Source organism: Panthera leo, chromosome B2, assembly GCF_018350215.1.
Source record: "Panthera leo isolate Ple1 chromosome B2, P.leo_Ple1_pat1.1, whole genome shotgun sequence".
Taxonomy (NCBI): domain Eukaryota; kingdom Metazoa; phylum Chordata; class Mammalia; order Carnivora; family Felidae; genus Panthera; species Panthera leo.
The window spans coordinates 44,313,347-44,327,695 of record NC_056683.1 but is presented as its reverse complement, the minus strand read 5'-3'; the positions used below and the strand labels follow the sequence as shown (position 1 = coordinate 44,327,695).

Below are 14,349 nucleotides of genomic sequence, written 5' to 3'. Positions count from 1 at the left end.
AGATGCTCAACGTTGCTCCTCATCAGGGAAATACAAATCAAAACCACACTCAGATACCACATCACGCCAGTCAGAGTGGCCAAAATGAACAAATCAGGAGACTATAGACTCTGGCGAGGATGTGGAGAAACGGGAACCCTCTTGCACTGTTGGTGGGAATGCAAAATGGTTCTGCCGCTCTGGAAAACAGTGTGCAGGTTCCTCAAAAAATTAAAAATAGACCTACCCTATGACCCAGCAGTAACACTGCTAGGAATTTACCCAAGGGATACAGGAGTACTGATGCATAGGGGCACTTGTACCCCAATGTTTATAGCAGCACTTTCAACAATAGCCAAATTATGGAAAGAGCCTAAATGTCCATCAACTGATGAATGGATAAAGAAGTTGTGGTTTATATACACAATGGAGTACTACTTGACAATGAGAAAGAATGAAATCTGGCCTTTTGTAGCAACATGGATGGAACTGGAGAGTGTTATGCTAAGTGAAATAAGTCATACAGAGAAAGACAGACACCATATGTTTTCACTCTTATGTGGATCCTGAGAAACTTAACAGAAGACCATGGGGGAGGGGAAGGAGAAAAAAAAAAAGAGGTTAGAAAGAGAGGGAGGCAAACCATTAAGAGACTCTTAAAAACTGAGAACAAACTGAGGGTTGATGGGCGGTGGGAGGGAGGGGAGTGTAGGTGATGGGTATTGAGGAGGGCACCTGCTGGGATGAGCACTGGGTGTTGTATGGAAACCAATTTGACAATAAATTTCATATTTAAACAAAAAAAAGAAAGAAAAAGAAAATACTGACACAAACATAAAAAAAGTAAATTAATTAAAAAAAAAAATAAAGTGTAAGTTTTTCACTGTGGTGAAGCCAAATTATATTTCATTGTATTTTTGTTCTTCATGGTGCCCTTGGTTTTATTAACATGTAGTGTGTTATGCATTTTTAAATTGTTATTTGATATTCTGTAATTTTTAAAATTACCTCTCGTATCTCCAACCAGTTAAGCTGCCCTGGTGTCAGTATAAAGTTATACATTCCGTTCCATGGGATAAAGAACCATCAGGACTTGGAACCCCTCATATGCAATGGTGTTACTCCCAATCTGAAGCTGATGAACAGGAGGAGTGGGGAGGGAGAAGAGTAAAACCCAAAGTGTCTAATTAAAACAATTAATATTACCCAAATTGTCAGCCAGAATGTAAGGGATGGGGAACTTCCATCTGGTGTTAGGGTCTCTCAGGCCATTTCTGGAGTTCTGTGGAAACAAGGCAAAGATGACCAGGAAGGCAATCCTTGAGGCCCCCCTGGCCTCCTCTTTCACTAAATTTTCACACCACAAACAACTTAATCACATTTGTCATACAATTCAAACAACTTAATCACATTTGTCTTCTGATGACCAAAGTGATTGAAGTTCATTACAGACAATTTGGAAACTTCAGAGAAATTATTGAGGACAAAATTTAAAAGACCTACAATTTCTAAAAGTTGAGATAGTCACTTTAAGCATATTGGTGCATTGGGGCACCTGGGTGGCTCAGTCGGTTAAGCATACAACTTTGGCTCAGGTCATGATCTCACGGCTTGTGAGTTCAAGCCCCGTGTTGGGCTCTGTGCTGACAGCTCAGAGCCTGAGCCTGCTTCGGATTCTGTGTCTCTTTCTCTCTCTCTGCCCCTCCCTTGCTTGTGTTCTGTCTCTGTCTCTCAAAAATAGATACATATATTGGTGCATTTCCTTCTCTCATTCACTTACTGGGAAAAATAAGTGAACATGTAATATGGTAATTATAGACTCTTTGTACTGTTTACTTATTTTTCATCTGTTTTTGTCATCATCGACCACAGTTGAAGCCCCTGTGGGTACAGATGATAGATTAGATTCTTTCATGTCCTCCACAGTGCCCATGCCAGGGCTGGACACAGCAGAGGCTCCCAGTCATAAAAAACAGCCAGTACTGAGGATCGTCATTATGTCCTTAACAGGTACTCACCCTTAGGAGGATGTCCCCTTGAAAGAGGTCCAAGCCTTCAGCTAGATGCAGATTTAAAAATATACATATTTGAGTGAGCATTACTAAAAGGCATTTCTCATAATAAAATTAATCTTTTCCATTGTAAATCTTTCAGTGTTCGTCTTCATGTGATAAAAGTCACTTTGAAATAGGCAAAATTTCCTCTAATTGAGTAAATGTAAACAACCCATAAATATCATGTCTTATCACATCCTTGGTCTCATTTTGGAAAAAGAAACCTGGTCCAAGAATCTTAAAAGTAAGCAATGAATTAGAAGGCATCTTTTTGATCATTGACTCCAAATCTCTCATACTTGAGGAGGGCACAAGGGAATCTTGAGACAGGAAGTAAGGCACTAGGTGGTCAACAGTTGAGGGAGCTTGAGAACTCCTGACTTCCTTTTCAAGGCACTCTCTGCTATTGTTCCATCCTTCTTCATGACTGTAGGTAAATGGGTTGATTTTTCTCTGCCCCATGAATAAACAATGATACTCTCCAAAACCAAATTCAAGATAATGCCCTTGCAATAAAGACCAGGCAAATATGGATAAATCCACTCAAACTGTATCTCCAAATATCTATCAGGAGCTTAGCACGATAAAATTTCTCCCTGATGGTATCCTTTGAGTCTGGCCTCATTGTGTTTCTGAAAATAGGATTCTTAAAAGGGAAGACCCTTGTGGGGAAAATTATGAGCACGTAAAAGAATGTCTCTTCTTATCATAACACTCATATTTGATAAGCAGCCTCCCCTGTAAAACACAAAGGACTTCAAACAGGGTCGGTAGATTATTTCATTGTGAGAACAGTTCCTGATTTACAGCTGGGAAACCAAGCTAGAGAATTATCACCATAGCCTCACATGGTAACAGAGATCCCATGTGACAAAGCTGATGGCTCATTCATGATAAAGGACACCCCTGGGGTTGTAGGTATTAGGAGAAGCTGTGGTTTCACTTCCTAATGACTAAGGCTACCCTTGTATCATCCCTTTCCCCATGCACACGTCTCTTTTTTTTTTTTTTTTAGTTTATTTATTTATCTTGAGAGAGAGAGTGTGTGTGAGCGACAGAAAGAGAGGGAGAGAGAGAAAATTCCAAGCAGGACCACACCATCAGCACAGAGACCAGTGCAGGGCTTGAACCCATGACCTGCAAGATCGCGACCTGAGCTGAAGTCAAGAGTCAGACACTCAACCAACTGAGCCACCCAGGTGCCCCTCCATGCACACATTTCCTAACCTCCATAAGCCTAACCTATGTATACAATCACAGCACAATTAAACAAAAACAAATAGCAATGACACGACTGCCTCATCGGTGTAGAATTGCCTTTTTGATAGGGGTAGTATGTGCTGATCTATCCCCTCTCTGTCTTAGGCATGTCATGAACAAAAGCATACATTTCCTGACACCTGGTTTGGATTAGGGATGCAGGTGAGAGCTGGACTCTTCCAGAGTGATATGAACAAACCCATTCAGACCTTGGCGCCCAGGCTGGTCAGCCAGCATAGATGAGGTCATGGAGGTGTGAGAGAGTAGAGCAGTTGGGGGGAGGAATTCTCAAAGAAGCACATATCCCTTAAAAAGAAGCCTCAGGGGGCGCCTGGGTGGCTCAGTCGGTTAAGCGTCCGACTTCAGCTTAGGTCACGATCTCGAAATCTGTGAGTTCGAGCCCCGCGTCGGGCTCTGGGCTGATGGCTCAGAGCCTGGAGCCTGTTTCAGATTCTGTGTCTCCCTCTCTCTCTGCCCCTCCCCTGTTCATGCTCTGTCTCTCTCTGTCCCAAAAATAAATAAACGTTAAAAAAATAATAATAAATTAAAAAAAAATAAAAGGTTTAAAAAAAAAAAAAAAGAAGCCTCAGGAGATTCACTACCCAAGTTGCTCGTGCAGCATATATTTATTAAGTGCCTAATGTGTCCTAGACTTTGTTCTACCTGCTGGGGATGTAACGGAATAAAACAAAGCCCTCAAGGAGGTGATATTCTTGACTGGGGAGGGAGGAGAGACACACAAATAAATGAACTTGAGTAGCAGATGGTGAAAAGAGCAATAAAAGAAAAAAAGAACAACAGGGGGAAAGTGTTGAGGCAGGGGAGGGTTCACATTTTATAAAGGGTGCTCAGGGGAGGCCTCCCTGAGAAGGTGGCATTTAAGCAGAAATCTGATGGAATGGGGAATAAAGGAAGAGTATTGAGGGCAAAGGCAACAGCAAATAGAAATGAGGAAAGCCTTGATGTCTCAGAGCAGCTTTCCAAACTTTAGCCTGAGAATCCCCTGAGGGCTTCTTAAACACAGATGGTGGAGCCTACCCTCAGGGCTTCTCAGTCAGCAAGTCTGGGGCAGGGCCCGAGAATTTTCAATTTTCGTTTCTAATAAGTTCTCTGGCAATGCTAATGCTTCTGGCTGGGGGACCACACACTGAGAACCACCTTTGTAGAGGAATAGCTATGAGGTCAGGGTGTCTGGAAAATCCAAGTAATTAAGGGAAAAAAGTAGAAAAAAAAAAAAAAGAGAGATCAGACGGCTGGCTAAGTTCAGCTCTTCTCAAACTCTAATGTGCAGGGAATCATCTGGGGTCTGTAAAAAGGGAGGTGGGGGTGAGACCCAAGACGCCGCATTTCTAGGAAAGCTCTTAGGTGGTTCAAGTGATACTGACCTGCAGAACACATTTGGGGAATCAAGGTTCCAGGGGCTTTATTCTGTGTTGGACAAGATGTCAACCAGCACTGGTCAGTGTTGGAAGATTGGAAGATTGGATAAGAGAAGTGACATGGCCCGAATCATATCAGAAGGAGAGCTCTGTCTACTTTGGCAGGAAGAGCCTTGTGCAGGGCGAGGGCAGGAAGGCAAGAACAGTTATGAGGCCACCGCAAGAACCTGGCCAGACCCAGATGCCTTAGACCAAGACAAGAAAAGGGAAAGTGCTCAAAAGTCACAACTCGTGATATAATTTGATGGTAGATCTAAAAGCATTTGCTGATAGATGGTGTGCATGTTGGGAGACAGATAAGAGTTGGGGCAGCTCTGAGGATCTGAGCCTACTGATCCAGACGGGGGGAATTTCTTTAAGTGAAATGAAAAGTCTGAAAAAAAAGCAAATCTTGGGATAGAAAGGTTAAATTGTGAGGCATGGAGACAAGATAGGTAAAAAGGTAACAATTTCCAGTGTGTGGTTTCTCCCGAACAGTTTTTGTGATGTAGGATCTGGCTATGTAGCTAACCCTAACAATCCTAGCAGCTTGGTTGGAATGACCTAAAGAGAGAAAAAACCCACATGGTAAAATTTCTTCATTGGAGTCACACAGCTCAGAGCAGGTGGTGGAGATGAAAACAATGGCTCTAAGATAAAAGAATGATCTTGTCTAGAAAAATAAGGATGTGATAAGGAAAAAACTCTAACTCTAGTGCCAGCCCTGTTTTAAAATACAGCCGATCCTCTCAGGTACTTACACCTTGATCGCCTGACCAAAGAGAGATGATTTCATGCCTGGCTCTGAAGTCTTGGGACCCGTTCACCCATTTACCTTACCAAACTATTTCTTTAAAACTATTTCAAGCTTTTCCAATTATATGTCAACTAGCCTCCCTTTCCTGTAAATGGGACAAAGCCACGGAAATTCGACCTTTAGCTCTGGGTTTTTCCAGTTTTGTAGTCTGCAAATAGCACTGGGTTGAGTTAGAAGAACTGAAGTGAGCCCCATCATTGCCATCTGTGATCTGGGCAGATCACCTCCACCACAAGGAGCTTCCTGTCCCTTCTCGCAAAATGAAAATTAGCACTTACTCTATTACAGGATTTGGCAATCAGATAGGACAGCTCTTGATAAGGTATTTAGGATCATGAATACCTGTTTCCCACCGATCCTAACCAAACATACCCAGAATGTAAAGGGCTTCTCCTTCATTTTAGAAACAGAACAAGAGAGAGAAAAGCTTCTCTCTCCTCTTGGTAACGGACCAGATTGCTGGAGTCCTTCAATAAAAATGTTTGTAGCCAAGATGTTGAAATGGAATACCTTTACACTCTTCTCTAAATCCTAAGCAAACAGGGGTTAATGAATATGACACACCAGTAGAGGGGCTGGGTCCCCCCCCCCACTAAATATAGCCCTAGGCATATATTACATGTACATACAAATATATATATATATATATATATATATATATATATATATATATATAACAAGCAGAATAATCATCTACTTTTCTTTCCTTTTTTCAAAATAAAGACAGGAACACTGAAATTTTTGTAAACAAAAATCATGTTATATGTTTCTAAATCCATGGAGCACTCACTAGTTTCTCTAGAAAATGTGGTCTCTCATTTCCATTTTTCAGAAACGTAGCAAATTCCAATGAAACACCAATAGACATTTCTCCCCTAAAGTTACCCAATACTCTATCATGGAGATAAGAGCTGTTCAGCAATTGCATCATAAGATTTAAAATTATTTCAAGGCATTAATAATGCAGAAATTATACCCACCAAAATTGATTTCTGAAATATCCCTCTGTTCATCAAAATCTTCATCATGCACTGTTAAAAGTAGGGAAAAATTCTTATTAATCTTGCTGAACAAAAAAAAGTTCAGAAACACTCTCTATGCATTTCAATTGATTCTTACCATTTCCTTTGGAGAGATGTTTAATCTGGAAGAAAGAAATATACAGAAAATGGATAACATATACCAGAATTCATATTTCTGAACACTCATAACCGAAGAACTCTACTTACAGATACAGCTGCTATGTGGGCACAAAACAAGATGAAAGACAGAACACAAGTGGATCTAATCCAAATCATTGTTGCAAGTGAACACATTTAGCAAATACACCTTGTGATAAATACTTTTCGGACCTTGCCCTGGCCGTCATTTTAGAAACTTTGACCCTCACATATGTACTGTGGCATTAAAAAAAAGGAGCCAGAGGAAATATCATTGATCCTTTTAAGAACAGATACCAAGTTTAACATAAAATCTCCAGCTCCCCAGACCAGGGAAAGGTTTGAAAAGGATAATATTGAGATGAATATATAAAAACCTGTAACATTTCTATACACCAGCAATAACATTCCTATATAGCAGCAAAAACTGTTCATGTAATATAACAGATAAAAAAACCCATTCCACAGTATAAATCAAAACAATCTATAAAATATCTATAAAGTACTTAAATCCAATAAAAATAATTAAAATTTTATGGCAATGTTTTGAGCAATTATCAGACGACATAGATCTATTCATACACACACACACACACACACACACACACACACACACACACATTTATATCTATAAAATATTCATGAATGGGAAGACTTCATGTAATAAAGATGGTCATTATTTTGATATTTGTCTACAAATTAAATGATTTCCAATAAAAATCTTGCCAAGTTTCTTGTGAAACTTGATGAACTGACAAACCCTTTCTGAAATTTACATGAAAAAGTAAACTTCCAAAAGTAGATCAGAAAACTGAAAAGAAAGAACAAGGAGAAAGAACTGCCCTAATGGAATATCAAGATTTTTTTGAAGTTATAGTAGAGAGTGGGTTATTGCCAAAAAAGACAGAAAAATTAGTCTACAGAATGGAATAGACTATCAAAACAGATGCAAAACTGTATGGGAATTTCACATGACAGGAGCCAAAAAGTCCATAGGGAAACTTTAGTCTTTCAATAGTAATGTGGGGACAACAGCATTTCCATATGAGGAAAAAATTAAATTCATACACCATTCATACACACACACACACACACACACACACACAAACTGAATAGATTAAAGATGTATATACAAAAATCTAAACTTTGAAAAAATATAGGAAAAAATGCTTTTAACCTTGAGATCAGAAAATATTGCTTAACAATAAAAAAAAAACATATAAAGCATAGTAAGTTTGACTATATCAGGATTTAAAATTTTTGTGACAAAAGACACAACAGTATAGTTAAAAGATCAGCCACAGATGGAAGAAGACATTGATACTGCATATAATTGAGTGAGAGTAAGTTATCCGGGGTATATAAAGGAATACCTACAAATAAATATGAAATAAAAGAGAGAGATGATCCGAGAGAAACACGGGCAAAGTATGAACACAAAATTCACCACAAAACTCCCAAATGTTCAATAAACATGTAAAAAGATTTTCAACCTCACAAGTAATCAGAAAAATATCAGGTTTTTTTTTTAATGTTTATTTATTTTTGAGACAGAGAGAGACAGAGCATGAACGGGGGAGGGGCAGAGAGAGAGGGAGACATAGAATCGGAAGAAGTCTCCAGGGTCTGAGCCATCAGCACAGATGCCCAACGCGGGGCTCGAACTCACGGACCGTGAGATGTGACCCGAGCGGAAGTCGGCAGCTTAACCGACTGAGCCACCCAGGCGCCCCGAAAAATATCAGTTTAAATAACAATGAATGCTACCTCAAGCTCAGATTGGCATAAATGAAGAAGGCTGGCCATACCAAATGTCAGCAAGAAAGTGAGGAAATAGGAAATCTTACACATTGCTGGCAGACCAGCAATCGATGCTATCTAGTAAGTTGAAAGGTGCATAGTTTACAAGCTAAAAACTCCATTTCCAGTTATATACTCTAAATAGAGATTCACAGACGTGTATACAAAGTACCATATAACGAAGTACCATATCATTGTGGGTTTGTTTTTTTTTTTTTTTTTGTAATAGTAAAGAACTGGAAAAATGTATTTATACTGGGAGAAACAAAGTATCAGTCATGCATGGATAAATGTTCAACAACCAGATCTCAGAGGGAACAAGCTTTTATGTGTAGCGTTTGTTGATTTCCTGGCTGTAAATATCCCTACCATGGTTCATTTCAAGCTACCAACACTATGCCACCGAATGCAGTGTGGGGAAGAGGTGTGCAGTATGGGCTGTACCTGCCCCAGCACAGGACTGCGTATATTTACATGCCCTCCGACTCTTGCATGCAGGAGGTATGAGAGTCTCTGATATCAGCAATCTTCAAGGTCCAGGGCCTGCCTGTCTCCATCTCAGACCTACTTTGTGGGCAGGCGGGCCAGTCCTGTGGTCAGAAGAGCACTTCCTGTCAGAAAAGCATTTCCTCAGGCAGAAAGTGGGCTTCCGGAGCAATAAAACAGGAGGCATGACAGCCCAGAGTCAGCCTTGGATGGGCAGAGATCTGCGACGGACTTCCTTGTCACTGCAGCCATCGAGTGTGCGGTCGTAAGGGCGGGTAGAGAACCATTGCCCACACTCTCGAACCACGGGAAGCCACCAGTGTTCTCAAAAAGGACCCGAACTTGCCCAACGGCTAAAGATGGCTTAGGTCAGCAAATACAATCTTGATGATTAAAAAAGGGGGGTGGGGAGGGACTAGATAAACAGGAGACTTCATGAGAAACATAAACTTTGTGAGAATAATTGGCTCTGAGTATAAGAGAGGAAAACACAGGAGGCTTTAATTTCTTAAATGTATGGTTTAATTTTTCTCAAATTTTGAAGCAATTAAAAGAATGAATATTTGTTTGTTCTGAAGCCAGGAAGCAGGGGTTTAGGACTTTGCTATTTGTTTTCTAAAGAAAAGGGCAACACTCTTGCCTTGGTCCCCCTCCTGCTAAAATCTCTCCTGTTAGCTTTTCAAACAGGCAGTTGCGGGGCTGTTGAATTCTCCCCACCTTTCCCTGCGTCCCGATGTGCATTTATCGTTCCCTTCCTTCTTATCCTTATCTAAACGATATACTCTAACAACGGCTCTGGGAATCGGATGGACAGGAACTCAAATCCCACTTCTGCCGTTGACTAGCTGTGCCATTTTGAGCACCTGCTTTCCGTGTGTGAAATGGACAGCAGTGCCTAGTTAATGAAGCTAGTGTAAGGATTGAAAGATAACCTACGGAAACCACAGGTACCGGAAACCTAGGAAGCGCTCAGTGAGCTAGAGCTCTTTCCCACCGTACACACTGCCTTCTGGCAAAAGACAGGCTGTAAGAACACGAAAGCCCAGCACAATCCTTGCTCAGCCGAACATCCACTGATGGGATCATAGGTCTTCGGCAGACACAACCTGTCTCTAACGACTTTCTTTTCATGATCTTGACTGCGGCCGTTAATCAGTTACCAGCTGTTTGCAGTCCTAGGCACTTCATGTCCCGGAGTGTCAAGTGAGCAAGGCTGGAGTCTTAAGTCCCAGGTTTAAAGAGTTTATGGCTTTGCAGTTCAAAGCTAGATCAGGCGCTCCACGGGGCAAGTGTCACATTTTACTTTCCGTACCTGCTCCGGTGTCTAGCGCACAGTAGGCACTTTGTAATCGTGTGGGATGAAATACAGTAAGATGGGATTTTCTCTCAAGCTATTGGGTACAACGGTTTGCTTTGATCCCAGGGAGGACGTTTCATAAACTGACCAATTGAGAAAGTGCTGTGACGATTGGAAGCGAAAAGCCAGTGGCAGGTGGGGCCAGGGAAGCCGTCCCCCGTTGTCACACACCCTCTCGCCTCGTCCAAGCGGAGGCCAGGACGCCCCTCCAGACCGGCAAAGTCCTATCCCCCCAGGCCCTTCTCAGGGATGCTCCCTGCCCTCTGCCTCCTCCACGTGCCCCTTTCTGCTTCACTCACCGAGCTTGCCCTCAACAGACTATCAGTCCATCGGTTAACCTCTGACACAACTGCCTTTGCTGTTCCTCCAGGTGATCGACGTGTAACCGGGGCTCAAAGGTGCTCAGGGCAAGAACTGGCAAACTGTCGAAGTGAGCGGCAGCAGCAACCGTCGTGTCCACAGCTTTTACTGTGGGCCAGACGCTGTTCCGCGGATCTAAAGTATAGCTATTCCTTGAATCCCCACAACTATTCTGTGAAGCAGGCACTCCTCTCATGCCCATGGTACAGACTAAAACACTGACACAGAAAGACGGAGAAACCTGACCAAACCCACAGGGCTCCTGGCAATGTTCCTAAAATACCACCTGTGAGTCAGCTGTTTCTACCTACAGCTACAGCCCAGGCGAGAGGCTCGGCCATCAGGCCGCAGCATGTAGGGCCCCCATTCCAATAGCGTCCGTCTCCAACCTTTTACTAAGAAGACTTAGCCGCTAGGAAAACAGCTATAGTATCTTTCAAAAGCACCCTGGAAAGTCTTTTAAAGTACAGATTCCTGGGGCACCTGGATGGCTCAGGCAGGCAAGCCTCCGGCTCTTGGTTTTCAGCTCAGGTCATGATCTCGAGGTTCGTGAGTTCAAGCCCCGCATCAGGCTCTGTGCTGACAGGTGTGGAGCCTGCTTGGGATTCTCTCTCTCTCCCCTCTCTCTCTCTCTCTCCCTCTGCCCCTCCCCTACTTGCGCTGTCTCTCTCAAAATAAATAAATAAACATGGCTGGGCCTGGGACTTGGAAATTCTAATTCAGGTCAGGGGTAAGAGCCAGGAATCTACCTGAGGGTGAGAGCCAGGTAGTCTATGGAAGACACTTTGATAAACAGGACCCTGGGGAATTGACAATAACCAGATGCTTCCATTCTGATTGTGGTTAGTAGTTAGCTTACACCCGGTTCCTTTTTTATAAAAAAAAAAAAAAAAAAAAAATCAAAAGATCATAGCAGCCTCCAGTTTTTCCTAGCAGGGACATATACAATATTAAGAATTAGAAAGATCTTTGGTGCAGAAATCCACTTCAGAACACATCCAGGAACAGCCTCTCTGGGGTGCAGCTTGAAATTTTGCATTTTTAATAAGCATGACGGTGAACCCTATATGGAAAATATGAGACCCACTGATCTGTGCAGGCAACTCCACATTGCCCTGTACCAAGACCAATCCCAGTGGCCTCCACTGGAGAGCCAAGTAGAGACGTCCTACTATCCTGGGCACTGAGACCCCTGATAAGCTACTCTCCGTATCCAGGTCGGCATTCAGTGGGTTTGGTTTCAGCTTTTCCTCCTTTGTAGGATCGAAAGAGCATACAGTCACCCATCTTTCATGCTGTGGGGAAGAATCAGACAAGAGACTTACTTTTCTGTTTGCCGATTCCCTTCCTACGTATTGAAGTTGAAACAGACTCAGCGGAAAGATACAGGATTGCCCCCGATTTTAGGAAAAATCTATAACCTCTGCTAATTACAAAGATCATTACTGCCCAAGAGGCCAAGTTAGACCATGGCATCCAAGAGGAAGACCAAACACATGGAATTACTGAGTAAAGGGAAGACACTCTTGGGATGGGCTTTCCTTTAAAAGGAAACGTGATTCTAAAGAGGAAGAGTTCCGTTTTCTAGTGCCAAATGACAAAAGTAAAACAACTGAGCAATAAGTTTGATGTCCCTTATCCAAGGGAAATAATCCACAGATGGGGGTGGGGGGGCACTGTGGCTCACGAACAGTGGCGTGCTCCTCCCAAGGGATTTTGGGCAAGAGCATGTTCCACAAAGCATTGGAAGTGGCAACACAGAAACAGGGCATGATCGACTGGGGTCGCATATCTGACCTTATTTAGATTGCGGAACAAGAAGTAAGCATAAAGCCTGAGGTCGGCTTGGTGGCTGGGGACTGGTTGACTGGATACATTGCATTTCTGGTCACGTGGAGCATTTACAGGATCACAGAAGTTCCGTTTACTGGGCAAGAGTGGCTCCATCTGGGCTTGGAAATTTATTTCGACACTACTGTCCTTGAAGTTAGGGTACAAAGAAACAAGCTTAAATTGCAAAAGGGATGCTTAATTATTAGATACAAAGACCTTTCTGGTCATCTGAGGATTTTGGGGCTCTAAAGCGTTTTAAGGAGGGAGACAGTGTTAGTCATTGAGAATAACACCAAAGGTACAGGGTAGGGTGAGTCACACGTGGACAGATGAAATTCTTCAGAAAGAGATGCTGTCGGAGAAAGAATGGGTGAGGCTTGGCTTGAGGATTTTTCTTTGTCCTGGGAGAGGTCATTCAGTTTCAGAGGTCATTTAATGGAAGCAAGATGATGGTAAGTCACACATGTAACTCAATCCAGAGAACAAGAAGGTCAATCGTTTTAGAAGACAAATGGGAATTATAATCCCATTTCCCCTTGAAAACCACAAAATTGTTTTGGGGACAGCAGATTCTCTTATGCAAGTGGCCATCCCCTATTTTCAGGGCCAGTCGCAATATCTGACACCTTAATAGGAATCTGAGTTAGCACAGGGGGAAAGTATCAGGAGGACCTATGTGGGGGCATTACTGGAAATTCTGAGAGTAATTAATCTCAGTAAATAGATGAGCTAAGAGGTCTTCCTGACATTCATCTGTCAGGTCTGCTCACATTCGTATGCCGAATCAAATTTTTAAACACAAATTCGTCTTCTAATTACCAATGGTGAGAGCAGGAAGACTACGGTGGCAGCCACTTTGCAAAACACGCATGAGGACAGCTCTGCACAAACATGCAAGCAAGGATGCCAGTCACTGACGTCCTGTGAATGGATGGGCTAAGTGACGCTACATAACAGGAAAGGAAGAAAACTAGCCGTCCCTTAGGTTTTTTAATAGAATTTCTGGGAAGAGCACTTTGCTAACTGCCTACAAAGTTTCCTACCTTGAGCGCCATTTCTTCTTATCCAAATAAGAGCAATTATGATGATACTAACCAGATGACTTATTAGGCACTTATGACCTGGCACTGTGTAAGATGCTTTACATAAGCCAATTCATTCAATTCTCATAGCAATCCCATAAGGTAAAAACTATTGTCCTCATTTTATAAGCCTGAGCTCAGAGAGGTTGCATATAGTACCCAGAACCTGAAAAATATCAAAATAGAGAAATGAGCTTAGTAATGTGGTTCTCTTTCCAGGGCAGTTTCCTTCTTAGCTGATTAGCTAGACCACCATATTGGGTTCATTCATTCCTTTGTTCATCCATGCATTTGTCCACAATTCCTTTATTGAGCACGTCCTCTGTGCCAGGCATTGTCTTAGGCATTGGGAAAACACCCGTGAACCAGACAGACACTGTCCTTGCCCTCATGGAGCTTAGATAGAGGTGAACATCATGGGAAGGCAAGCATCTCTCAGCGTTACTAGTAGATCCCAAAGTAAAGATGGGCCAAAGGGAAATAGATGAACAAATCGTGATGTATTCATTGATCACATAGATCACAGCAGACTTCGACTAAAATAAAATAGAATGCACAATAAAACACTGTCACCATTGAGTACTCCTAAACAATAAAAAAACAATTGGACTATTGGCACACACAAGAACATGGATAAACCTCAAAAGCGTGATGCTAAGCTTTCAAAGTCAGATACAAGACCATATGTTGTATGATTCCACTTATATAAAACATCAGAAAAAGCAAAACTATAGTAGTAGAAT

At 42.1% G+C, this 14,349-nt stretch overlaps 1 protein-coding gene across 1 annotated transcript in view; it reads right to left on the bottom strand.

Moving 5' to 3' along the window:
- MEP1A (meprin A subunit alpha) overlaps positions 1-14,349 on the bottom strand; it is a 57,567-nt gene that overhangs the window by 30,213 nt on the left and 13,005 nt on the right. The window contains exons 3-7 of the mRNA XM_042940381.1: positions 11,779-11,986; positions 10,677-10,901; positions 6,509-6,559; positions 1,998-2,038; positions 1,186-1,261 (exon numbers count right to left, since the gene is read on the bottom strand). Coding sequence (XP_042796315.1) covers positions 1,186-1,261; positions 1,998-2,038; positions 6,509-6,559; positions 10,677-10,901; positions 11,779-11,986 — 601 coding nt within the window. The remainder of the gene's footprint in view (positions 1-1,185; positions 1,262-1,997; positions 2,039-6,508; positions 6,560-10,676; positions 10,902-11,778; positions 11,987-14,349) is intronic.